The sequence below is a fragment of the Mytilus edulis genome, chromosome 2 (assembly GCF_963676685.1).
Source record: "Mytilus edulis chromosome 2, xbMytEdul2.2, whole genome shotgun sequence".
Classification (NCBI taxonomy): domain Eukaryota; kingdom Metazoa; phylum Mollusca; class Bivalvia; order Mytilida; family Mytilidae; genus Mytilus; species Mytilus edulis.
In genome coordinates, this window is record NC_092345.1 from 72,075,702 (window position 1) to 72,102,668 (window position 26,967).

At 31.1% G+C, this 26,967-nt stretch overlaps 1 protein-coding gene across 2 annotated transcripts in view; it reads left to right on the forward strand.

The window, feature by feature from the left end:
* Positions 1-26,967, forward strand: part of LOC139512857 (protein white-like) — a 42,259-nt gene that overhangs the window by 10,934 nt on the left and 4,358 nt on the right. For both annotated transcript variants that reach the window (XM_071300787.1, XM_071300788.1), the window contains exons 9-16: positions 165-267; positions 2,250-2,351; positions 12,492-12,511; positions 12,966-13,071; positions 14,620-14,757; positions 17,626-17,776; positions 19,700-19,777; positions 20,870-20,975. In XM_071300787.1, the coding sequence (XP_071156888.1) occupies positions 165-267; positions 2,250-2,351; positions 12,492-12,511; positions 12,966-13,071; positions 14,620-14,757; positions 17,626-17,776; positions 19,700-19,777; positions 20,870-20,975 (804 nt within the window). The remainder of the gene's footprint in view (positions 1-164; positions 268-2,249; positions 2,352-12,491; positions 12,512-12,965; positions 13,072-14,619; positions 14,758-17,625; positions 17,777-19,699; positions 19,778-20,869; positions 20,976-26,967) is intronic.

A 26,967-nucleotide genomic window follows, 5' to 3' on the forward strand; every position in this document is an offset into this window, starting at 1 on the left:
CTCATGATTAACTGTGTTTGTATTTTTAAAGTATTTAAATTCATTCTCATTTTATTCAAGACTTGAATTAACTACCTAGAAAAGCTTTTTATAAGAACACGTTTTACAAGTAGTTGATAACGAAAGTTGATTAAACATGTTATAAATGATAATTTTCATTGCAGGCAGGGTTACGCTTGTCCAGTGAACTACAATCCAGCCGACTACTTCATTATGACAATGGCCATATTACCTGATCAACTAGATAATTGTAGGAAGAGAGTAGAGGTAAGCTATTCCAAAAACATTTTTTCAGCCAATACAATATATTTTCCATTGACTTAACATGCCACATTTTGGCAATTTAACTTTTTCAGCAAAAATTAAACATTTTTTTTTTCATTACAAACTTTATTTATTAAACTATTAGTTGTTACTTTATGATATGGTACAAAAATCAACAAAATTAGACAGTCATTGGTCAAACTAAATATACCTTATTTACATTGACAGAGATGTTTACATTATAATTTTAATATTATAGTGTTAAAACATAACCATCCTTGTTTGCTTGGTTAATTAACATTGTCAAAATCATGGTTTTGTTATATTTCATGGTATTATTTCAATAACACCTTAACAAGGGTTAACCTTTCATTACATTGTAAACATCATCGTCATTGTGATGTCACCAAAATGTTTTCAATATTGTGTCATCACCGGTCAAACTTTACTTAATAAGCATCATTGACATCATTTGTCATTTTAATATTGTGTCACGATAGATTGTCTATCTTTTATCTTGTTTACATCCTTGTCATAGAGATATTTACTGTATGGTTTATTGATGGTGTCACCATTCAATATAACCTTTATATTATGCTTGAGTGAAATATCCAGGCTAGTAATGCAATTTGATTGGTTACCTTGACAGATTATTTAATCCCCATTTACCCTGTGAACAAAATTGAAGGTCAGAATTGTGATTAATTTGAAATCAGGACACTCCAGTATAGTATAAAGGTTATTCTGGCTTCAATAACATTGCCCCCCCCCCAAATCCAGACCCTCCTTTATTCTTTTCTTCAGGTAGCTCAGGAAATATCAAATACTGACAGAAATATGAAAATATGAACCCATATCGCTAGCAAAGATTCAGTATAACATATACTATAATAATAGATTGACAAAGGATATGAAGTATTCATTCATGACACATTATCAGTACATACACAGCAAAAAAAAAACACAAACAATTTAGGAACAGTGCTTTTATTGCTGTTTTTCATCTTAAATCTTAAAGTGTCACAGTGAGTTTCACACTCTGGACATAGAGATGTATGGAGGACAATGTTGTAATGTAGTACCTTAGTTTAATTCTATTAAGCTGTTTTAAGAAGTTGACTACTAATATACAATTATAACCTTTGTATGAGGTTGATACAAGGATATGTTGACCTGAAAGAAGTATATTGACTGAGGATGAAGTCAGAGGTTGAGCTACTTCTTTGGGTCAATATGTCCTGTATTGACCTCAAATATAGGCTATAATTGTTATATTATTAATTTCTGACCTTATTTGTATAAAAATCGTCATTTCATTTTGTTGGATTTTATAGATATTATATTGTTTACTAGACAATAACAACACATTAGTTGTTTTTTCATTTACTTTTTTTGTTATTTTTTTTTTACATCTTATGTTTTTGAAGATTTTTTTATCTTTAAATAATTGATCATAGATTTTTTTTTATAAAACTTTCAACAATATCATGAAATTCATTACATGATGTCATAAAGTATATTGGTTTTTAGATTTTCTAAAAATAACCGTGCAATATACTTTTTGCTGTACAATATGCTTTTTGCTATCTGCCGTTTTCTCTCTACCTTTGAAAATATAGTTTAACATGTGACTATTCCTGAACGAATCAAATTAGTTAAAATATACGAATTGATAATAACATAGAGTATAACATGGACTGATCTGAGAAAGTGTCCCTTTATGTTGCTATTGCTTACTTGACAGGCAACACAACAATGTAAGCAAGGTTATAGCAAAATTACTAGTACTGAAAAAAAAATGAACCATATTGCCAAAATAGCAATGCTACTGTAGATATAGATAGATAGATGTAAATAGATATAGAAAAGTATATATCTTGATGCTGACACCATGTTGAAGACCATACATCATTATGACCAGGGTGTAAAACTAACTGTGATTTTGAGATGAAAAACAGATATCAGTAGTCATCTTTATATTGCAGAAAATTTGTGATGCATTTTCCAAAAGTAAACATGCAGTTGAGTTAACCAAGGAAACGGATACAGTTTGCAATGGTACCAATCCTGTAACCACGACAAACTTGGTAAGTTAATCATCATCTTGATATAGCCATTCTGAGCTGATGTGGCATCAAGAAACAAAATAGTCATAAAAACAACTGGCATGGTAACAAATATACCCTTTGAAAATTTATACACTTTGAAAAAAGACTTGATTTTATTCTAAGTCAGTATAATTGGTGTAAATATGGATTTCTATAAGTGACCTTATAAACTGCTTTTGTTGGACAGATAAAAAAAAAAGCATCATTTTTTTTTATCAGCAACTTATTTTAGACTGAAGACAACTTAGAGTGTGACATATAGTATAAACACATGTTAAAACTATCACATTAGAAGGATGTAGTTTTGTTTATACATCGGATGTATTGTGCAACCTTTTCCTGAAGTAATAAGTTCATACTGGTTCATTGTTATCATATTTTAAGGAAGCTATGCTTCCCTGTACAGATTTGGCTATCCTATTATATTTTTTCAGGTGCAGTTAAATTGGTTCCGTTAATGTAATTATTTATTACATGATATTTATAAGCCATTATTACGGCAGTATTTTAAAACTGTCAGAAATTACATTATTATATGCCATGATTATGATTTATCAATTATCATGGTCATATTGGCAAATGCCACAGGCAAATGGAAAGTTCAAATTGTTTGGTTTTTTTTCAAAATTTTCACAATAATATCTATCAAAATGAAAAATGTATACAATTCACCAGTTAGGCATAATTTAGGCAGTAAATCACCTTTTATTGGTTCTTTGAAAATTGTTAATTTTTCTAATTTAAAGAATGGAAATGGGGAATGTTTCAAAAAGACAACAACCAAACCAAAGAGCAGACAACAGCCAAAGGCTTCCATGAATTTTGTTATTGCAGGACTTTCAAATTTTAAACAAATATATATATAAAAAACTTGTTAAAAGGATTAAATTGTATATTAAATACAATTTACTACGGTAAACTATTGTTGTCCTTTCTATATTCAGAAACAATTTGTATTAACCACACTCTAAAATTATATCCCTACTCTGGGGTTTATATTGCATATACCCTGTCTGTCTGTCTGTTTCTCCAAGATATATTTCCATTACATGTTTCTCATGTTTTGGTGAACAAATAGATTCCATACTTGGCCATCAGCTTAGGAGTGATGAGTTTTTATGTGTGAGTTTTTTTCAGAATCTGTAAGACACCTAGTTCATGTTTCCCAAACTTTTTTTCAAATGTTAAGACTTAAGTACCCTTAAAAGTTTCCATTTTCTATAGTTCATCTCAATTAAGGATAATAAGCTTAACATATAAGTTTTCATCCTACTGTCCTTTTAACTCTAGTGAATAGTTTTTTTTGGCCATCATAACACATCTCCTTATTTTTAAAAGTTTCTTTTGTTGAAAACAATATGTTAGGTTGACCTCTAGAAAGTTTTTAGTGTTATTTGGATGCAGTCTCACTAAGCATATATATCCAATATTTTCTTCTGAAAAGTCGTTACTATGGATTCATTTATTTTCATTGGTACCAATTTTCTTGGATTAAGGAAAACTTGCATGTTTGTTAATATTTAATTTGGCAAAGTCTACATACGTTCCTTTAAACAATTTGTAATTTGTTGAACATTTAAATTTGTGGTTCCCCTGTCCCCATGAAATCCTCTAGAATTGATATCCAACGAATATTAATGAATCCAGTTTATGATGAAGTAACTTCTAAACTTGATCTCCTGTCAGGTGTGGTTCAATATACATTGGTTTCAAAAAGAATGAAATCTTGAAGTCATAAAAAACATTGAATATACTAAAACTGCCACAGCTTCCACAGTTTAATTTATAAATGTTTAAAAAGGTTATAATGTCTTTCTGCCATGAATATCTTTAACTTCAAAAACAAGGTTGTCAGCTATCCAAACTTTATGAAGTTGAACCTTATTGCTAAGTTTATAAGCTTCAGCTCTTGCTTGGAAGTTGAAATAACACAAGGTTTCATCATCAACTGGTATTCATCCTAATACCATTCATCAAAATAGTAAGATGCAAAACTTTGAAATTTCTTGTTTAGAAAAGAGGGTAAAATAAATTTCTTGTTTGGAAAAGAGAGTAAAATAAATCCTGTCTTCATCTTCAAATTATACAAACAATATTTAAAGATAAAGATGGACACTGATGTCAACCTGGACCATATATATGGCATCATGCTTAAAAACTGTTGTTTAATAAAAAAAGAAAACAAAAATAATTTTCACACTCTTATTTACTAGTTAAATTGAGTTTCTTGACTGTTACAAGTAAATATATTTATTAGACATCTTTTGAATTTGGGATCAAACATGGCATAAAGGAAAGGATTGACAATGTTATTTACAATATAAAACCTATTTAGAAATTTCAAGAAAGGAAACAAAGTTAAATTACTAGTAGACATAAACCAAAATTTTCTATCTGCTGATTCAATGATCATGAGAGTTAGACGTGGTGTATATGTTACAATACATATAACAGATATTGCAATGAAGATAAAGGTGTACTTGTGTTTCCTATTGAATTTCTCCTTTTTGCGTTTTATCCTTTTGGATGCTGTGTTATTAGATGAGTTTGATGGCTTATTTTCATGTATTTCAACACTTAATTGAGAATCTATAGAGGCAACTGAGTCCCGACTATGTTCTTCATTTTCTATGTTTGATGCCTTTAAACTGTTCAAATTCCTACTTGTCTGTTTAAAATGATGGAAAAGTTTTAAACCTACTTTGGTATAGAAAATGGTCATCAATGTAGCAATGGTTATGACAACTAAAGCTTCAAACACTGTATACCCTATAGCAATGTTAAATTTCATCCCATCGATATAGTCACCACTGATTCTTTCACAAGTTTGAAACGTATTGTTGCCTCTGGTAAATGTTGTCACACCTGATGTGAAAATAAGTGGACTCGAAATGACAAAAGAAGTAACGTACAAGCAAATCACAATAGTTATTTTCTTTTCCATTAGATTTGTATGATTGTATGGTCTACAAATTTTAGTATAACGGTGATAAGCAATGAACACCAAGATCATTGCAGCTCCGCTTGTAATGGCAGTCATTAAATACCATATCATTTTACATCCTAAATCACTGTTAAAATCCACAATGTGATTTGACATATAAATACCACAAAATCCTCCAATTGTACAAGCCAGAATATCAGCAATTGCAAGGCATGGTACAAAAAAGCGGCTGTCTGTTGACTCTCTCATCTTATAAAGATAGACATGTATAACTGTACTATTACCAATTATTCCTATCAGTATATAAAGTCCAAGGATGACAATATGGGGAATAAGAGCAGATGATAATTTCTTGTTTATATCATCTGCCGATGGATAAATCATAATCCAATCTGATGAATTTGTGTCCATTTTGAACAAAGTTAAATTGTTAAAGGAATTGTTTATTGCCTTAGTTTTGTCCTGCTCAATGATTGAACTCAAAGTGTACATACTTTCAGTCTTACTAAATGTGATATATGATGGTTGATAGTCCAATTATGAGTGAATCTGTTTTGTCCAATTATGAGTGAATCTTTTTTGTCCAATTATGAGATAATCAACCTAGTCCAATTATGAAAGAATTTATTTAGTCCATTTTAGAGATTAACTAACTAGTCCAATTATGAGAGAATCTATTTAGTCCAATTATGAGAGAATCTATTTAGTCCAATTATGAAGGAATCTAATTAGTCCAATTATGAGAGAATTTATTCAGAATTCACTGATTCACAGTTATTTCAAATTTTATGTCTAATGTTCTCCATTATTGATAGTTTTCACAAAATGTCAACCACTTAATGATCGTTGATAATTAATTATATAGCATCTTTAATGTGAAACAATTAACACTTACTTGACACCAATATAACTTTTGATTTTATGAGTGACGCATATACAATAATTGTTTCCTTCCTATTTTATTCAACCTTTAATAATCATAGGCGACAAATATGTAATTCTTAAATCATCACTTGGCGTCCGGCGTCGTTAACTTTTACAAAAATCTTCTCCTCTGAAACTGCTGGGCCAAATTTAACCAAACATTGCCAAATAATTATTAGGGTATCTAGTTTAAAAATTGTGTCTGGTGACCCGCCCAACCAACCAAGACGGCCGCCATGGCTAAAAATAGAACATAGGGGTAAAATGCAGTTTTTGGCTTATATCTCTGAAACCAAAGCATTTAGAGCAAATCTGACACGGGGGAAAAATTGTTCATCAGGTCAAGATCTATCTGCCCTGAAATTTTCAGATGAATCTGACAACCCGTTGTTGGGTTACTGCCCCAGAATTGGTAATTTTAAGGAAATATTGCCGTATTTGGTTATTATCTTGAATATTATTATAGATAGAGGTAAACTGTAAACAGCAATAATGTTCAGCAAAATAAGATCTACAAATAAACCCCTTAAGGAGTTATTGCCCTTTATAGTCAATTTTTGTCAATTTTTCTTAATTTTTTGTTATCTTGTACAAAAATCTTCTCCTCTGAAACTACTGAGACAAATTTAACCAAACTGGTCCACAATCATCATTAGGGTATGTAGTTTGAAAAATGTGTCTGATGACCCTGCCTGCAAACCAATATGGCCGACATGGCTAAAAATAGTACAGAGGGTAAAATGCAGTTTTAGGCTAAAATCTCAGAAACCAAAGCATTTAAAGCAAATCTGATGAGATTGATTTGTTCGTTAGGTTAAAGTCTATCTGCCCTGAAAATTTCAGACTAATCAGGCATCCTGTTGTTGGGTTGCTGCCCCAGAATTGGTAATTTTCAGAAAATTTTGCAGCTTTTGGTTATTATCTTGAATATTATTATAGATACAGATAAACTGTAAACAGCAATAATGTACAGCAAAGTAAGACCTACAAATAAGTCAACGTGATCAAAATGGTCAGTTGACTCTTTAAGGAGTTATTGCCCTTTATAGTCAATTTTAAACAATTTTTGTAAATTTTGTAATTTTTGTAAATTTTTATTCGTTTATGATATGCCCATAGACCAAGGTGAGCGACACAGGCGTTTTAGAGCCTCTAGTTATAACTATTTGTTAATTATAAGTTTGTAATTGTTTTATGAAAGGTATGAGGCAATAGATCTGATTACTAGCATATTTAGTTTTATTTACTGTGTAAATTTTGGACTTTTTTTTTGTGCTTCTGTAGCATATCACTTGTAATAATCTTTGTTAATACAATGACTTTTATGTATCATTAAATTAGAAAAATGATGACGTATATACTTAAAACAAGCAAATGTTTTACAACCCTGACAATCGGATGTAAACACTTTATATACATAGCCCTAGAATGCAGGTTGTAAGATCCCAACCGTCACCTCTGCTGTATTCTGTCATCTGGGGTTTGTTAGTTATTTGAAAGGTTTTCTTCAAGCATGAATTTTATGTGCTGGTCAATTGATTATCACAAATTTGTGCCATATCAGTGGGCAATAGATTTCAAAAATGACTTACAAGAGTGTTCCAATATTTAAGAAAGAGCATTAAAATCTCAATAAAGTCATAATGAAAAGAATTATTTCATTTAATTTTCGTGGATTGCTGTAAACTTGCATATGCGTGGATATTTGACTTCGTGGTTTTGCCAATCTCTGTATACAAAGCCTATTGAAATATTTTATTCTTTGAACATTTGAATTCATGGTTCACCTTTACCTACGAAACCCACGAAACTTTGTATCCAATGAATTATAATGAATCCACAGTATAAATAAATATGTTTAAACTAAACTAAAGGTTGAGGGTGAACACAGATGTGGCCACTTTCATTTTTGACAAAAACAATCTGAAAAAGTCTGACATATTATGGCATAATTGATAGATTTTTCATATTTAAGCTTGAATATGAGCGTCTGAAATGACTAAATCAGTTCAAATATTTCACATAAACTATTTGAATCGACTGAAGTAGACACTTAAGTGTTTTAAAAGTGTTCAAAATCTTTCTTCAGATGGACCTGAAATTTGAGGCCAAAAAAAGACCTACTCCTTTGGAAATTTCAGATCAGTATTGAAAAAGATAAAATAAAATAAATTATTTGTAAAAGTTTTTATTGTAAAAATGTTTGCTTAAGTACCATGGAATTATATTTTCATATCTGATAAAATTAACAATATGACAATAGTTCTTAGGATTTCTGAAATGCTTTTGATCATTTGCACTGTAGAATCTGTAAGAGTTGTGCTTTGAATTTTTTGTCAAACATTGCATAAAGAAATGGATTAGCTATGTTATTAATAATATGGAACCTGTTTAAGAGCTTCAGAAATCTAAGTAAAGATTCGTTCTCATAGAAACTTAACCAGAAATTTTCTTTAATAGATTCTAAAATCATCAACAGTAACCTGGGAGAGTATGTAACAATGCAGACACCAGATATAGCTATGAATATATATGTGTAATGGTGTTCCTGGTTAAACTTTTCTCTTTTGTGTCTAAAACTTTTGTATGCCCCTTTCTTTCTCATGGATTTTGATTGGCCTGGTTTGATAGTGCTGACCTCTGAACTTGATTCTGTTTCTTGTGTGTTTCCATTTCTTCCCTCCTTCCTTTTCTTGCCCATTGACTTCAAATGTTTAGCAAGCCTCAATCCGACTTTTAAATACAGTGTTGTTAAAATTGTTGCGACACTCAACACTATAAAAGCTTCCAAGCCTGTAAAGGCTAATGCTATATTGATACTCCAGTCTTCCCTCAAGTCCTGCCTGATTCTTTCACAAATATGTAAAGTTATTGTTTCGTTTCCCTGCTCTAATGTCAGGTGACTTAATCCAGAGGTATAAAGCAATGGACTTGATACAAAAGTAGATGAAACATAAAGGCATATTACAATTGTAAGTTTTCTATCCAGTAGAGTAGAGGGTTTAAAAGGTTGGCATATTTTCTTGTAGCGCTGAAAAGCTATAAAGACGAGAATTAAAGCGGCACCACTGGCACTCCATGTCATTGAGTACCACATTATTTTACATGTTACTTCATGTGTGAAATTAGTATAATAAAAAAACATGATGATGGCGGCAGTGCTACAAACCGTACATACCAACATGTCCCCCGCTGCCAAACATGGAATAAAAAAGTGGTTATCTGTAGTTTTCTCCATTTTACGTAGATAAATATATATCACTAAACTGTTCCCAGCTATTCCAATGAGAATATATATTGCCAGGAAAGCAATGTTTGGAATGAAAATACGAACAAAATGTTTGTTTATATCACTTAAAGATGAATTAGCAAAGTTGATGTTTTCTAATATGTTAGCCATTGTCTTTTTCTTCTTTTTTATAGATAGGTCTTACAGGTAATATATTAAATCCCAGTCACTATCCACTGAATTTCAAAATTAAAATTTTGACAATTTCATATATATCTGTTATTTCCTGTCTTGTGTTGTTCAAAACTGAATTATGAACCCAATTTCGTTTTTTTTTTTACAATTAAGATGTTTGATAATTTCCTTATGAAAGAAGTTAAAACTGAATAAAACACCTACGACACTTTGAAGTCTAACCTTTAAATTTTTTTCAATTTAGAATTATTTCCTCATTTTTTCTTTCATAATTAGAGGTTTTACAATGAACTATTGTTTTTCAGAAAACAAACAATTTTATTAAATACTAGTATATATTTAGTTGTAGCCTGTAGGGATATAATACGGCAGACTTTTAAGGTGAATACAATATGTATACTTAAGATAGCAGTAGTTATTATGTAATTTACCTTCAAAATATATATAGTTTGTAATAAAAAGATTTGTAAAGTTATGAAGAAGAGATTGAAATAGAGATACAGTATAACCTGTCTTATCCGACACACTGGGGGACCAGAAAAAAAATGTCAGATTAAGCAGGGTGTTGGAATTACTCAGGTTTTTTCTACAAGGATAGGTATATATTGGGACCATAAAAATTTGTTGGTTAAAGCAGGATGTTGCAATTCACGCTATTATTTTATATTTAGAATTTGAAAGTGAAAATCATAAAAAAAAATTAAAACAGGTCATCTTTTTAAACTATCAAGGAATATGGGTTATGAAAATGAAACATAGGAAATGAACATAAGACTATAAAAGTTATAATAACATTGTAGTGAATTAGGCATTCAAGAATAAAGATATCCTCAAACCAGAAAAATATTGTCATATCTGTGTCTACAGGAAATTAAATCTAGCTTGGATTTAAAAAAAACTCCTTTACTAGTAACAGCCATAATAAAGTAGTGAAAAGAAACATGTTTTTTTTAATGTAAAAATAAGGAACTGTGGTATGATTTCGTATGAGACAACTATAATTTACCAGAGACCAATTGACATAGATGTTAGGAACTATAGGTAGATGTATGGTCTGAGGAATTTGTATAAAACAAGGTCAAAACAGCAATAAGGAGACCAAAGGTCAAGGGTGTAAATAACTTTAGGTCGTCATACATCACTCAAAAATGAGCAAAACCCAAACCATCTGAAAAGCCTTGGGATAAAAAATTGTGTACAAAATTTAAATATGTAACTATTTTTAACAGAATATGTTCTTTGTAATCCTACTGTATATTGGGTCTTATACAATTTTAATACAAGTGACAACACACGATAGCTCAAGACTTTCTGGAGTTTTCTGTTCCAACCAGATATATTCCAGAATAGAAAAGTAATAGTTCCAGGGATTGTTTCTTGTTTGGAAAATTATTTGTAAATCATAACTAACACTGAAGATTTTAATTTTTTTATTCAATTGATTAGATTAGAGGAAAATTCAGATTTAAGATTTTAGATTTTTGTTTTAACTATTAATTAAAATTAAACATAAAAGGCAGTAAAATATACATCATACAATATAAGTTAACATCTTGATGAGAGATAATTGAAGAATTAGTGTGTCATTCTTTTCACTGATATTAGAATGATATGTATACAATTTAATATTCAAGTAGATTCAATGCATTAAGCTTTTAACTATGTAATTATTTAAAGCTGCATGCTTCAATCTACATGAAATTTTTTAGCTTAAAGGCAAGCATTGATGTCATATACATGTGTATTCGTCTTAAATCCCTATTCGATTAAAAGCTAGAAGAAGAAAAAATTAAGATGCACTACTGGGCAGTGCATTTTAATAATTTTTATGAAGATTTGTGGGGGCTTAAGGGGAACATTTATATTTATTACCTACATATTTCAGCTAGAAATTTCTTGTTATATATGTTGCAGGATATAAGCACATATATGAAGGATGTGGATAATTTCAGGATTTTGATTTTCTTTAAATTTTCCACAATTGACAGGATGTTGAACTTTGTCAATTTTGTGGAAATTCTGAATGTTGGGTAAGGGACCTCCTACAGGTTTCAATCCAGAACTATTGTATTATACAGGATGTTAGATTACATACTGCTTATGTGCAAATATACTGAATTTCCTTTGTCTTCTAAATTTTCCGCAAATGACAGGATGTTGAATGTAGTTATTTTTATTCCCCTTACAAAAAGTCCAGTGTTTTTATACAACCGCGAAAATTAAAAAAAAATTGGTCGTATATTGGTATCACTTCGTCGTCAGCGCCGTCCAAGACAGATGGTTTCCGGATAAAAGCATAGTGAATTGTTCAAACGCATTTTAAAGTTCATTAGACCACATTCATTCTGTGTCAACTATTTAATCACAATCCAAATTCAGAGCTGTATCAAGCTTGAATGTTGTGTCCATACTTGCCCCAACTGTTCAGGGTTCAAACTCTGTGGTAGTATAAATCTGCGCCCTGCGAAGCATCTGGTTACCCTTATCATTACACATGATAACCACTTTTCTTCTAACAAGTAGTAGGGTCACAGAGGCCTTGATTTGGTAAATAAAAATCAAACTTTGTAGTATAATATGTAAAATTTATCTTTTTTAATCTTTTGGATGAACTAAACCCCTTTTCTATATCTTGTTCATTTGAAAAATGTTACTTTATCTTCAATCAAAAACAGCTCATCAAAGTTGTTTGTTGATTGACTATCTCAGACAGATTTCTCTTACAGTATTTCATGATACAACCAGGGCAGTTTTACGTGTTGTTTTTCATGTACATGTATTGCAGCTATTTGTCCATATTGACAATTTCTTATTTTCTATTTTGTAGGTTGTAGACAGAGAATCAAGGTAGGATGATATTTCATAAAGTTCTTGAAATACATAAAAGAATAAATTATAAAAAGAAATAGCTAAAATAAGCACAACAGACCAATATCACCAAACACCAGCAATACAAGCATACATGTGATCTTATGTTGTATTGTTATGCACCTGTCCGAGGTTAGGGGAGTGTTGGTGCCTACATACTGGTTTAACCAACTATAAAAAACTAATGGAATCATTTTAAGGTGTGCATGTCATCTGCATGGTTCATTGATCAATGTAAATTTAAGATTTTATAACTCAATCACTCATTCAAGAAAGACTAGTTTTGTACTTTGATTATTTTGTTTCTATTGACTATATAAAACTGTGATTGTTTATAGAGTAGGTGTAGATCTGTCTTTACAAATAATGGCTTTTTTATGAATTTAAACTTTTTTAGCAAGATAAATTAAGACTAGCTATTCTGTTTTTTTAGCTATGGGGCAAATTGGTTCCAACAGTTTGGAAGCCTAACATGGAGAGCCTGGGCACAGAACATCAGAGATCCATTGATTATGAAAGTCAAAATCTTTCAAACAATTGTAAGCAGGTGCTATCTTTAGAATAAGATTGCTTTATTATAGTAATTGATTTATTTTACCTCACTGTATGGAAAGATATTGTGGTTTATCTGATCTTATGTTTGTTTCCAACTAAATTTGGTTAGATATTAAAATAAAAATATGGGTCAGTTTATATATATATATATAATTTATAAAGCTAACAAAAATTGCTGCATTGTAATTTAAATGAGTAAATACTGGTACAGTAAAACCTGTATAAACCGGCCGGCTAAGGGACTATGAAAAAGGACCGGTTTGGACGGTGAGCCGGTTTATTCAGGTTTCTGTTTTGACCGGAAGTTAATGACTTGTGACGTCCGATATTTTGCATGTAAAAGTTCTTTCTGATTGTAAATTATATCTGATAAATTAAAATACTTCACTTCATTTTTCATTGTTTGAATTTGCATCATAATTCTCGCGTTTTTTCGATTGTCAGACGAGAGTTTTGATTTACCTTCATGATCATTAATTTGAAATGTTGGAATGGCCGATTAAAAAGCCAGAATATTATCAAACGTAATTTCATCACTATCGAAACGTTGTCGTACAGTGTACAATACCCATTGATTGTTGTCATCCGGCTGTTTTTCATTATCAAGGTCATTTGTTTAGGGGTTCACAACAGGGAATCCGGGACTTCTAAATCATGATGTAAATTTCTTACTCCGCGATTTAAATTTGTTTATCTAAGTTACAACGTAATTTCACTCCGAGATATATTCGTTGTGTCTTTTCGTTTAATTGACACATTTGTAATGTTTAATAAATAATACAACTCACTACTGTACGATTGTAAGTTCACAGATTAACACCTGACTAATTGATTACCTGAAAAGCCATATTGTATAAACAAATATGTTTTGATTGCATATTGATCATTGAAATTAATTAGACAAACCAGTTTTGACAGGTAATAATTAATGTAATTAAGAGAATTGGAACTTCATAATTAGATTGGAATTTAGAATACACAGGGTCCAGTTTACAAAGGGTATTTTAACAAAGACTTTGAAGGGGGAAAATTGGGACTTTCATTTTCGGCCTGAATGGACAGGAAACCGGTTTATTCAGGGTCCGGTTTAATCAGGTTTGACTGTACTGGATATATCTGCAATATGTACATTATTTTTTTAAGATCATGGAAAGGATACTATATTCTAAAATATAAGGCAATGATGCCAATGCAGCAGTGTCACACTTTTACGTCCATTTGCATCAATTTTTAAACTTAATACATACAACCAACCAACCATTTTTTAACATAAAAAAGTTTTGCTGATTTTATTAAGTTTTGTTATTTAAAAAAAAAGCCCCCAAAAAACACAACATATTGTTCAGACAAAATGCTGATATAAAGAATAACATAAATTGCATTTTATTTGTTCATCATCTGGAAAAAAAATCAACTCATCTCATTTTGCTACTGTAATATTCTTGCTGATGATGTCATAATCAAAAATTAAAATACAATTAGTCTGTTAATCTGTCTGTATATGGAATGATTGATGTCTTTTTATTTTACAGTTTATAGGAGTTGTACTTGGTCTGATATATCTCCATGACAACAACAATTATGATCAGAAACAAGTACTCAACGTCAATGGAGTGCTTTTCTTATTGCTGACCAACATGAGTTTCGCAAACATGTTTGCTATACTGAATGTAAGTTTAAATATTTTTACAGATAATAGCCAGTCTTGTTGGTTTAATCTTCTTAGATACAGACAACGATTATAACCAAGAACGCCTGATCAACATAAGTGGTGTTATCTTTTTACTTCTCGTGGAAATCACAGCAAATACCATGTTTGGTGTCCTTCTTGTGAGTTTTAAGTCTCTTGAAACCATTGCAAATACCTAGCTTAGTTATTTTCCTGTGAGTCCAGTAATGGGGCTTGTTTACTTATAGATGTGGGGATGTAAAAATCAAATCACCATTCCTTTTCATCATTGTTTTGTTGGATCTTTTTTTCATTATAAATATGCTCCCCTAAAGAATAAAATACATTTTGGAAGAATATATACTTGACTTTATTTGAAACAAATTCTTTCTTGGAGGAATCTTGACCATGCTAAATTATAATGGAACTAAATTTAAAGTTATACCTTTGAGAGTGGAAATTTTGGGGTCAGTAGGTAAAAATTCAAGGTCACTGTTACTCAAATAGACACCAATAAAATATTTAAGAGTGCCCCTCGCTAAAATTAAATGAAACATAACAATGGAAGATTAGGGGAGGGGGGGATCCTATTGGTCAGTTCTTCAATATAGACTAATCCAAGTCTTCTATATACACTGATAAAGTGTTTTATGTACACTAATCAAGTCTTCCATATACACTGATCAAATTTTCCTTATACACTGATCTAGTCTTCTATATACACTAATACAAGTCTTACATATACACTGATCAAATCTTCCATATACAGTGATCAAGTCTTCCATATACACTGATCAAATCTTCTATATACACTGATCTAGTCTTCTATATACACTAATACAAGTCTTACATATACACTGATCAAATCTTCCATATACACTGATCAAATCTTCCATATACACTGATCTAGTCTTCTATATACACTGATCTAGTCTTCTATATTCACTAATACAAGTCTAACATATACACTGATCAAATCTCCCATATACACTGATCAAATCTCCCATATACAGTGATCAAGTATTCCATACATGCTGATACAAGTCTGTATATATTCACTGATGCGTATCTTCTTATATATTCACTGATCCAAATCTTCCATATGCACGTATTAAGTCTTCTATATACAGTAATCAAGTCTTCTATATACACTGATAAAGTTTTCCATATACACCGATTTAGTCTTCCATATACACTGATTAAATCTTCTATATACACTTATCTATTCTTCTGTATACACTGATTTAGTCTTCTGTATACACTGATTTAGTCTTCCATATACACTGATTTAGTCTTCCATATAAACTGATCAAGTCTTTCATATAAACTGATAAAGTCTTCCATATATACTGATCTAGTCTTCCATATACACTGATCTAGTCTTCCATATACACTGATCTAGTCTTCTATATACACTGATCTAGTCTTCTATAAACATTGCTTTAGTCTTCCATATACACTGCTTTAGTTTTCCATATACACTGCTTTAGTCTTCCATATACACTGCTAAAATTAAATGAAACATAACAATGGAAGATATAGGGGGTCCTATTGATCAATTCTTCAATATACACTGATCAAGTCTTCTGTATACACTGATCAAGTCTTCCATATATACTGTTACAGTCTTTCATAAACACTAATTTAGTCTTCCATATACACTAATCAAGTCTACCAAATTTAGTCTTCCATATACACTAAGTTATGCACTGATCAAAAAGAAAACAAATGACATGTATACTGATTTTAAATTAGTGTTTACTCAACATCTTTTGTCTTTGACACATTTAGTAAATGGTCACATATTTTAGAATGGTTAGATATATATATGAAATAAGGAGACATGATTCCCAATGAGACAGCTATCCATAGAAAAGGGACATTAAGGTTGTAAACAAATATGATATTAATTTATATTTGCTGTTATTGACACTATATATTTATTCAATCATATGGTTTTTATGTACATAAGCTGTAATTGCAAGTGTATTAGCCCTAAAATAAAATATTATTTGTTTTCCCAATTGCTACCGACCCTGCAAAAACGGTCTGACTCATAAACTTTTATTGTCAAAACTAAGTCAAATATTGTTTTAATCAGTTCCAATTTTCAGACTTGCCAGATCGACCAATAATGTTCCAGCTTTTTGGAAAAAATAAAATTATTTCCCTACCTACCTTCCCACACCTGGCTTGGCAGGGTCAGGATTGGGGAAACAAACAATATATTAATTTAGGCCTTTTATGTGTTGCATGTATAAAGGGTTAAACACCTGTTAAATGTAACGACAGGAAATTAAAAATAGACATAGAAATATTAGCATTTAGGTTTTATTAAGCTTTCGGTTTTCTCCAACATTCATCTGTACTGCAAGTACACTTACTGTGCTTATGGAAGGAAAATACTCACTGGATTGTTCCTTATTTGGCATTGCATTATATTAGTACCAGTCCAATAAATCTGATTCACGTAAAATGGGATTCATGTGTTGAAATACTATGCATTAAAATATTTTCATATCTTATTTAAGGTGTATACAGATGTAGAAATTCCTATTTAATTTTTCAAAATACTTTTACCAGTTCAATTATGCCTTATCAGTTCTAATGAATACGTTTAAGCTCATGCAAGGGAGATAACTCCAATATTTCTTTAAAAATCTATTGGAAAATTCATGACATTTATCTAACCTTGTATTAAAGGCAGTTAATAAAAGATGTTACTCATTTGTTTCATCTGCGCTGATATTGGAACCTTATCCTTTGAATGTTAGCAATGTACAATTGCATGGCTATCACAAGTTATTTCTTATTCACTGTATAATTATAACTTTACAGTAAACTTTATGAATTAAATTGTACATTTCAGACATTCCCTACAGAATTACCTATTTTCTTACGAGAGCATGGCAGTGGTTTATACAGAGTAGATACATATTACCTGAGTAAATCTATTACAGAACTACCAGCATTGATCATCCTTCCTACATTGTTTGTATCTATACTCTACTGGATGGCAGGTTGGTATTTTTAAACCAATACTTCTGCAAATGTTGTTTTGTAAACCAAATTTTGACATATTTATATTTTTAGTCATATGTATGATTTTACAGAACTAGACTTTTTCTATCAAAACACTGTAAGTAAATATTAGGTTGAGATAGTCGATGTGACTTACAGAGCCAAATTTTTAAAGAAGGGATTTAAAAACTATAAAAAAAAAAACCACAAATATAATTGATATTAAAATAATGAACCTCATTTTAAATCAGTTTATACAAAGCCACCTATTTTTAGTATATTTTTAGTATGTGATCATTGTAATGTGTTTGCATTAACCATAATATTTTAATTGTTCATTTCATTTACTAAGTTCAGTTTTGCATTGAGATTTATTTTCCTTAAAATTTGAATACAGTCATCCTATTTTTAGTTCACCTGGCCCAACCAACTAAGATGGCCGCCATGGCTAAAAATAGAACATTATCGGGGTAAAATGTAGATTTTGGCTTATAACTCTGAAACCAAAGCATTTAGAGCAAATGATGAGAGGTTAAGTTGTTTATGAAGTCAATATCTATCTTCCCTGAAATTTTCCGATGAATCGGACAATTGGTTGTTGGCTTCCTGCCCCTGAATTGATAATTTTAAGGAAATTTTGCATTTTTTTGGTTATTATCTTGAATACTATTATAGTTAAAGATAAACTGTAAACAGCAATAGTGTTCAGCAAAGTAAGATCTACAAATAAGTCAGCATTACCAAAATGATCAGTTGACCCCTTAAGGAGTTATTGCCCTTTATAGTCAATTTTTAACAATTTGTATAAATTTTGTTAATTTTGTTAATTTTTACAAAATATTTTAACTACTGGGATAGATTCATAGGTTTATTATAGATAGAGATAGTTGTAAGCAGCAAGAATGTTCAGTAAAGTTAGTTGAAGATCTACAAACACATCACCATCACCAAAAAACAATTTTGTCATGAATCCATCTGTGTCCTTTGTACAGATATGCACATAGACCAAGGTGAGCGACACAGGCTCTTTAGAGCCTCTAGTTAGCTCACCTGGCCCAAAGGGCCACGTGAGCTTTTCTCATCACTTGGCGTCCATCGTCTGTAAACTTTTACAAAAATCTTCTCCTCTGAAACTACTGGGTTTACCAAACTTGACCACAATCATCATTGGAGTATATAGTTTAAAAAATGTGTCCGATGACCCGGCCAATCAACCAAGATGGACGCCATGGCTAAAAATAGAACATAGGGGTAAAATGTACATTTTTGGCTTATATCTCTGAAACCAAAGCATTTAGAGCAAATCTGACAGGGTAAAATTATGTAATAGGTCAAGATCTATCTGCCCTGAAATTTTCAGACAAATCTGACAAACCAATGTTGGATTGCTGCCCCTGAAGTAGTAATTTTAAGGAAATTTTGCAGTTTTTGGTTATTATCTTCAACATGTTCAATATCATCTTAGATAGAGATAAACTGTTAACAGCAATTATGTATAGCAAAGTAAGATCTACAAATAAGTTAACTATACCAAAACGGTCAATTGACCCCTTAAGGAGTTATTTCCCTGTATAGTAAATTTTAAACAATTTTCGTAAATTATGTAAATTTTTGAAAAATTTTACAAAATGTCACTTTTGAAACTTATGAGCTAAGTTTATTATAAATAGAGAACATTGTAAACAGAATGTTCAGTAAAGTGAGTTTGACAAACATGATCATCATCACTAAAACACAATTTTATCATGAATTCTATTCTCGTCCATAATTTGTGTCCTTTGTTTAATACGCTGCTTGCACATAGACCAAGGTGAGCGACACAGGCTGTTTAGAGTCTCTAGTTTAGAGTATCAAATTGACTTCTATAACATTAAAACACAGCCTTGACAAGATAATGAAAAAGAATTATTTGTCCATTTCAGGTTTATATTATAATGTTGAATCTTTCCTGATTTGTTGTGGCATTTCTATACTTGTGGCTAATACAGCAGCATCATTTGGTATGTAAATAGATATGAAAGTCAGAGGTTATATATCAGGATTTACTTTCTCATAAACAATTCTAAGTAAATTACATAGAGAATACCTGAATAGGCTGACAGCAACTATCCTGTTATTGGACTAAATAAATATATGTTCACCTCAATAAAGTTTTAAAAGTAAACATGCATGCCTTAAAAAATCCTGGATCTGATTCTTTCCATTCATCAGTATGCCCGGTAAGATCGTACAGAGATAATAAACAAAAACCTGTCCATCTAACTGTTTATCATATTCACAAACCAACTAAGGGTACAAGTAAAATTTAGGACAACTCATTGCCTTTTTACTAGAATGAATTTTGAGCTTCTCATACCATAATTGGTGTTTTAATTACATCAATATACAGAATAGTTTATCAATAGATATTCTCCTTCATCAATGGGATAAAAAAAAAAAAAGCATGATCTGTTTAAAACAAAAACTTGTATTATTGAAAAAATTGTTCATAGAATCATTGAAAATTGACCTAGCTCACTACTGTGGATTCATTATTATTGGTGGGATACCTATTTTCGTTGATTTCGTTGGCACAAGTAAACCTCTAAATAAAATGTTCAACTAATAACAAATTTCCCATAGGCTTGTATGCAGACTTCGGCAAAACCACAAAATTAAATATCCATGAACATGTAAAATTTTCTTAACGAACGAAAAAATAGGTACTTATCAAAATAAATGAATCCACAGTATTTGAATACATTTGTATAGATAAACTATAATTACTATAAGCCTAATCCAACATCACCAGACATCTTTATCAGTTTCAGTCTTGGTTAAGTCACATTTATGTTCCCTTCTTGTGCTAAATTTTGAAAATCAAATTGTTAATGTTAGGTTTTGTATCAGTTTCTTATTTTGTTTGTGTATTTGTAGCTCAGTCTCTCTCTATATATATTTAGTGTATTTGTAGCTAGTATCTCTCTATATATATTTGGTGTATTTGTAGCTAGTATCTCTCTATATATATTTGGTGTATTTGTAGCTAGTATCTCTCTATATATATGTTGTGTGTGTACTTGTAGCTAGTTGTTATTTATATATATTTGTAGGAATGATAATATCAACACTGTCTAGTTCAGCCACCATGGCTTTAGCTGTAGCACCTCCATTATTGATACCATTGATGTTGTTTGGGGGATTTTTTGTACAAAATGAGTAAGTCAGAGTATTCCTTTACTATTGCATAAGTCTATATTGATTTGAAACCAAGTTGCATGACTTTTATCATTGGGTAATTTGTCTTGGAAATTCTTGCAACAAAATTTATTTGACTCTTTTCCAAAAAAGGGTAGTATATATAATCCTTTGTATATATGTCTGACAACAACCCATTTCTGTTTTCTAAGCTACTACAAGTCATAGCTTGTTAATATGATGCACCAAGCTTCATATTGTTATTTGATATCATTTGGCATGTTTTCAGTTCCTTCAAAGCTCTACATGCTGTTGCCTGAACATTGCATTTTTATACGACCGCAAAAATCCAAAACAAAAAATGGTCGTATTATGCCATCAAGTTGTCGTCCTCGTTTTTCCGGGTATCAACAACTTTATTATCAGGAAATAGAAATCAACAAAAATTTAACACAAGGTTTATTACCATTAAAGTAAGGTTGGGATTGATTTTGGGGTTTGTGGTCCCAACTGTTTAAGAATTAGGTGCCCAGAGAGGGGCCCAAATAAGCATTTTTGTAGTTTCCAGAAAATAACTTGTGTTAAAGTGTATCAATCTCTCTGAAACTATACCACAAGTTTCCATACTACAAAGGGATGGTCAGAATTGACTTTGGGGTTATGGCTCAAACCATTTCTGAAATAGGGGCAAAAAAAAGGTAAAGACAAGTTTTTTTTCTGGTTAAAGGACAATTGAGACAATTTAAAAGCAGTGTAAGGGAGGCAATCCAAATCAATTTAAAAAATAATGTTTGATTACCTCCCTTACACTGCTTGTAAATTATGTATTAAGAAATGAGGTGGTTATTTGTCAATCTATTTTAGCAGTTACTATTAATACATTTTAATTTTAGTCATGACTATGTATGTCTTTTTATATTTATGGCCCCGCAAACGAAGTTGTTGGTGCCAGATAGTTTTACCCTTGTCCGAAATTCCGTAATTCATTCATTCCGTCATTCTGCAACAAACCATTATCGGAGTTGATTTTTGGTATGTGAGTTAATCATGATGAGTTACAGATCAAGTTTAAGTTTCCTTCCGCTCCACTAATTTTTACCGAATTTACGGGCTTTGGACTTCGATAAATTGTTGAAAAGCACAGCTATACAGACTTTTTTTCTAAACGATTTCAGATATTGTGATGATTTTTGGCATGTGAGTTAACCAAGATGAGTTACAGATCAAGTTTAAGTTTTGTTTTGCTCGGCTAATTTTTGCCGAAATTACGGGCTATGGACTTTGATAAATTGTTGAAAATCACAGTTATACAGGCGTTTTTTCTAAACACTTTCTGATATTGGGCTTATTTTTGGGGAAAGACGGCTTCAAGCCGTCAATCCCCTATGGGATTGACCAGAGTGACACTCCCTCACATCATTCATTTTGTTTTTATACATATTATGGTGTGGAAAACCCCCCAACAAATCTTACTTAGATTGAAGAGAAGGAGACCCAGAAATGAATAGTTTGACTTTAAACACTTTTTTTTACACATTTCCGTTCTGTTTCTAACGAAATTATCGTATCTTGAACTCTCCTTTACACTATTTACGTTTATTTAACAATCCGGAAAAATTAGTATGACGAGATATTCTAAATATATCCAACCTACATTGTATTTTATAGTGACGTCATTCTTGGAAGAAGCAGGGATATCCTTTACTAGTTCACTGGTTATTTAAATCAATCTTAGAGATCGTGTACTAATCACAAATTTGCATTTGTTAAATTTAAACATAATATTGTTTACTGTAGATGATTTAAACATCAACATGCAATACTTTAATTTGTAGGTCAACAACTTTCAAAATAAACAAAGATCGTGGGGTTACATGAGACAGGGGGAAAGAAACGATTTTATTACTTTTTTCGGGTCTCACTAATTAGAGACAAGAAGCGACAAGAAGCGTCAAGAAGACTATTTAGCGACAAGAAAAAAATATTCTTCTTGTCGCTTTTTGTCGCTAAAATTCTTCTTGTCGCTAATTAGTGAGACCACTTTTTTCTGTAAAAATTCTGAGAATCTTCCTCCAATTCAGGAGCAATCAATTGATGAGTAATAATCCACTAAAATAAAAGTTAATGTATTTAAACACTTCAAATGTGACATTTCATTGGATTAGTAGTCTTCTATTAAAACTAAATTTTTGTGTACCTACATAATCATTGTAATGGTAAAAAAATAAATAATAAAAATTTGCATTTTGTAGTTTAAACATATTTATTATTTACAAATATTTCAAAATTATGATTTGGAAACAAGCTTCACACAGTTTACATCACTCATATTGTTTTTTTTATTAGTACCTGTTTCCCTGTGATGAGAGTTGTAACTCGGAACTTCAACAATGGAAATTTATAACTGAATAGATTTTTCAGTCCACACTTTCTAAAGAAAAAACTTAAAAATCCAAGAGTACTGTCACAAAAAATGGAAAATGGCCCTAGCCTGCAGTTCAGTGGTACACAATCAAGATTTCAAAAAATATTGTAGTTGTTGTGAAATGACAGAATTCAGTTGAGTTTTAGATAATTAGCTATCAACTTTAATCAAATGTTTAGATTTAGAAGATGCAGATCACTTCCATTGGTCCAAATTGAATTCTAAACTAAGGAAATGAAATTACATAAACAACAATTGATTTCAATATTGTCAACCTTTCTACATGTTCTAGCTGTTCTCTTATATTGATTTTCCTCTGAGTTCAGTATTTTTGTGATTTTACTTTTTTCATTCTTCATATGAAAACTATCAAAACATAACCCCCCCCTTTCCAAAAACATAATAAAATAGAAACAAGGGCCGTCTTTCCCCTCAGAGCTATTCAGCTCTTTGATTGGTATGTGAGTTTCCCATGATGAGTTACAGATCAAGTTTAATTTTCAATTTGCCCCACTAATTTTTGCCAAAATTAAGGGTTTACAACTTTGAAAATTGTTGAAAATCACAGTTATAAATAAGGCCGTTAGTTTTCTCGTTTGAATTGTTTTACATTGTTGTATCGGGGCCTTTTATAACTGACTATGCGGTATAGGCTTTGCTCATTGTTGAAGGCCATACGGTGACCTATAGTTGTTAATGTCTGTGTCATTTTGGTCTCCTGTGGACAGTTGTCTCATTGGCAATCATACCACATCTTCTTTTTTATATACAGACTTTTTTTCTATACGCCTCTAGATTTTGATGTGAGACTACCATCATGTTTGTGTCCACATGTGTTATTGAAATTGCAGATTTTTCAACTTTTGGAGACAGGGTCATTTGTGTTGCTTTGACACATCTAGTTTAAAACTTTTATGATGTATTTAAATGGGTAATTATGGTTGCAAACTCCATTAGAAATTTGAATTGAAATACTGACCATATCTTGAGGAAAAGATTTTTTTTTTTTGGAATAAGGGAAAGTGGAAAGGTGAAAAAATTGGAGGGGGGACAATTTTTTCGGATTACAGAAATTATTTTTTTTTTGGGGGGGGGGAGGGGGTTATTATTCAACAGCATAATGTATTGCACAAAAGTAAAATATTAAACATAAATTCAAATCATATAACCAATTTGAAGTTCTTTGACTACAGTTATTCTGTGTCAGAAACCTATTATGTGTCAAAAATTTAATTACAATCCAAATTCAGACCTGTATCAAGTGTGAATATTGTGTTCATTATATATCAATATAAAGGTTTAAAAGCAAATGCAATGTAATTTCCATCATAATTAATATTTCCGAGGGGCATAAGTTGTTGAAGATATTTGATCATAACTTACTTTATAAATTGTCAAACACATTGCTGATATAACCTATGGAATGAGTGTCATAAAATTCAGACAAGAATTAAACACATGAGAGGGTGGACATCTGCAGTCGTATCCAGCTGAACTCAGCAAAGCAATTCATGTAAAAACATAATGGACTTATAGAAATTTAAAATTTTGGCTGACAGTGTAAAATATTTGTTTCAAGATTATATTTCATATGGTAGAAGACTTGGAACCTAGGGTTCATAATTTTATTATTTACTCTTTATAGGAAATCTGTATTTTGTATATTATTAGAATCATTTATAAAAAAAAGCATGTTGGACAGGGATCACCTGATCTTTATCTGATTCAACATTTAATGTTGTTGAGATAAGGTCAGTTTACTGGTCAATATTAAAATTTATGACCCTTTTTTTGTAGGCCTGTGTATTACAAAATTATCAGTGTGCAATAATATCAAAACAGCAGAGATACTGAAAAAGGGACATTCATTTGTACATGTATCTGTATCAAGAGGGTACAGACATAACATTTATTTGTTCATTGCAATCAATGGAACAAGAAACTTTGTGGCACTTCAAACCTAGATTTGTTACAAATAATCTAGATTGAAATTATTCACAGAGATTTTTGTTTAAACATTTTAAACATGTATTACACACTTGCTTGCCCTTTAAATGCTTCCATTTATTGTTTACAATATTTTTTCAATTATAAGACTCCAAAGGGAAAGACTGGGTTTTTATTTTATAAAATTTCTATATATTTAGAAATAAAAAGGATTATTACGATGGTTGCAATGAATTACATTGATTTCCCAGTTAGATAAAAACCGATAATTTCACATGTGAAATAAACGTGGTTATTTCACTCTCTGACGTCATACAACAATATACAATTATGGCCCGTTGAAGAGGTGAATATCCAAAATTGTCAACACGAGAAGGTTATTTCATTGAGGGCGCAGCCCGAAGTGAAATAACTTTTAAGGGTTGACAATTTTGGATATTCATCGACTCTAAGGGGCCACAATTGTTTTATTATACCGAACTAACATTGGAAAGGCCTTTCGAACACTTCTTTGGACTTTACACAAGTCAACACAAACACACAAGCTGAAAATACCTTTAACGGCTTTGTGTTCTAGAATTTCTCGAATGTACAACAAAGGTAGAATCTTTTTGTAAAATATTGATGGCCCTGAAAAGGACCGTTTATAAGAGACACGGCTGCTGGCACTCTTTTCATGACCACTGCCTTATTTCCATTTCTCTCGGTGGGCTTCCAGTGTAACGTGAACGCTGCCATTTTGTTTATTTACGTCTGTGACGTCATTTTCATGGGAGGTAACTCAAGTACAAATCAACAAACTGAAAAGGTTATTCACCGGTGAATAATAGGGTTATTCACCGCTGGTGCAAATTTTTAGGGTTATTCGTCCTTCCTTGCAATTGAATGAAAAACAACTGAATTATTCCATGTCACGTGATAACGTTTCACCCAATAGAATTGTTTAAAATATATGTAAGGTATAATAATAGGCGTTGTCAAGACGTCGATAACGTCGGATCAAAACAAATTGTCAATGCGTAGGAAAAAGATATAGTTCCTTACATTTTCTACATTAATTTCATAAAAAAAAGCCATTTGCCAATGTAATAAAGAGAATAACTAATCGCCGTATTTGAATATCAAAAATAAGACAACTTGTGACCGAACGCCGCTATGGATTAAACTCGTGCTGCGCACTCGTTTAATCCATGCGTTGTTTGGTCACGCGTTATTTTTGATATTCAAATACGGCGATTAGTTATACTATAAACATTAGACTTAAATTTTTATGTTATAAAAAAGCAGTAAAATTATGATACCAAAATGGCTGAATTTAGAATTTAAATGCAACACTGACTTTCTAATAATTTACATATTTGTCAAGCCTTAAACTTTTGTCGAAAAAAGGGATACATAGTGATCCTACATTCCATCAGCGTTGTTGTCGGCGGTGTTCACAAATATTCACTCTGTGGTTAAAGTTTTTGAAATTTTCTTAAACTATCCTGGATTTCTACCAAACTTGGACAGAAGCTGGTTTATGATCAAAAGCTAGTATCTAGAAGAAAATTTTGTAAAAATATATTTCTTGTTTTTCCGTATGTTACTTTATTATATACATAGTTTTCTTCTAGTTCACATTACATACAATCTGTAGTT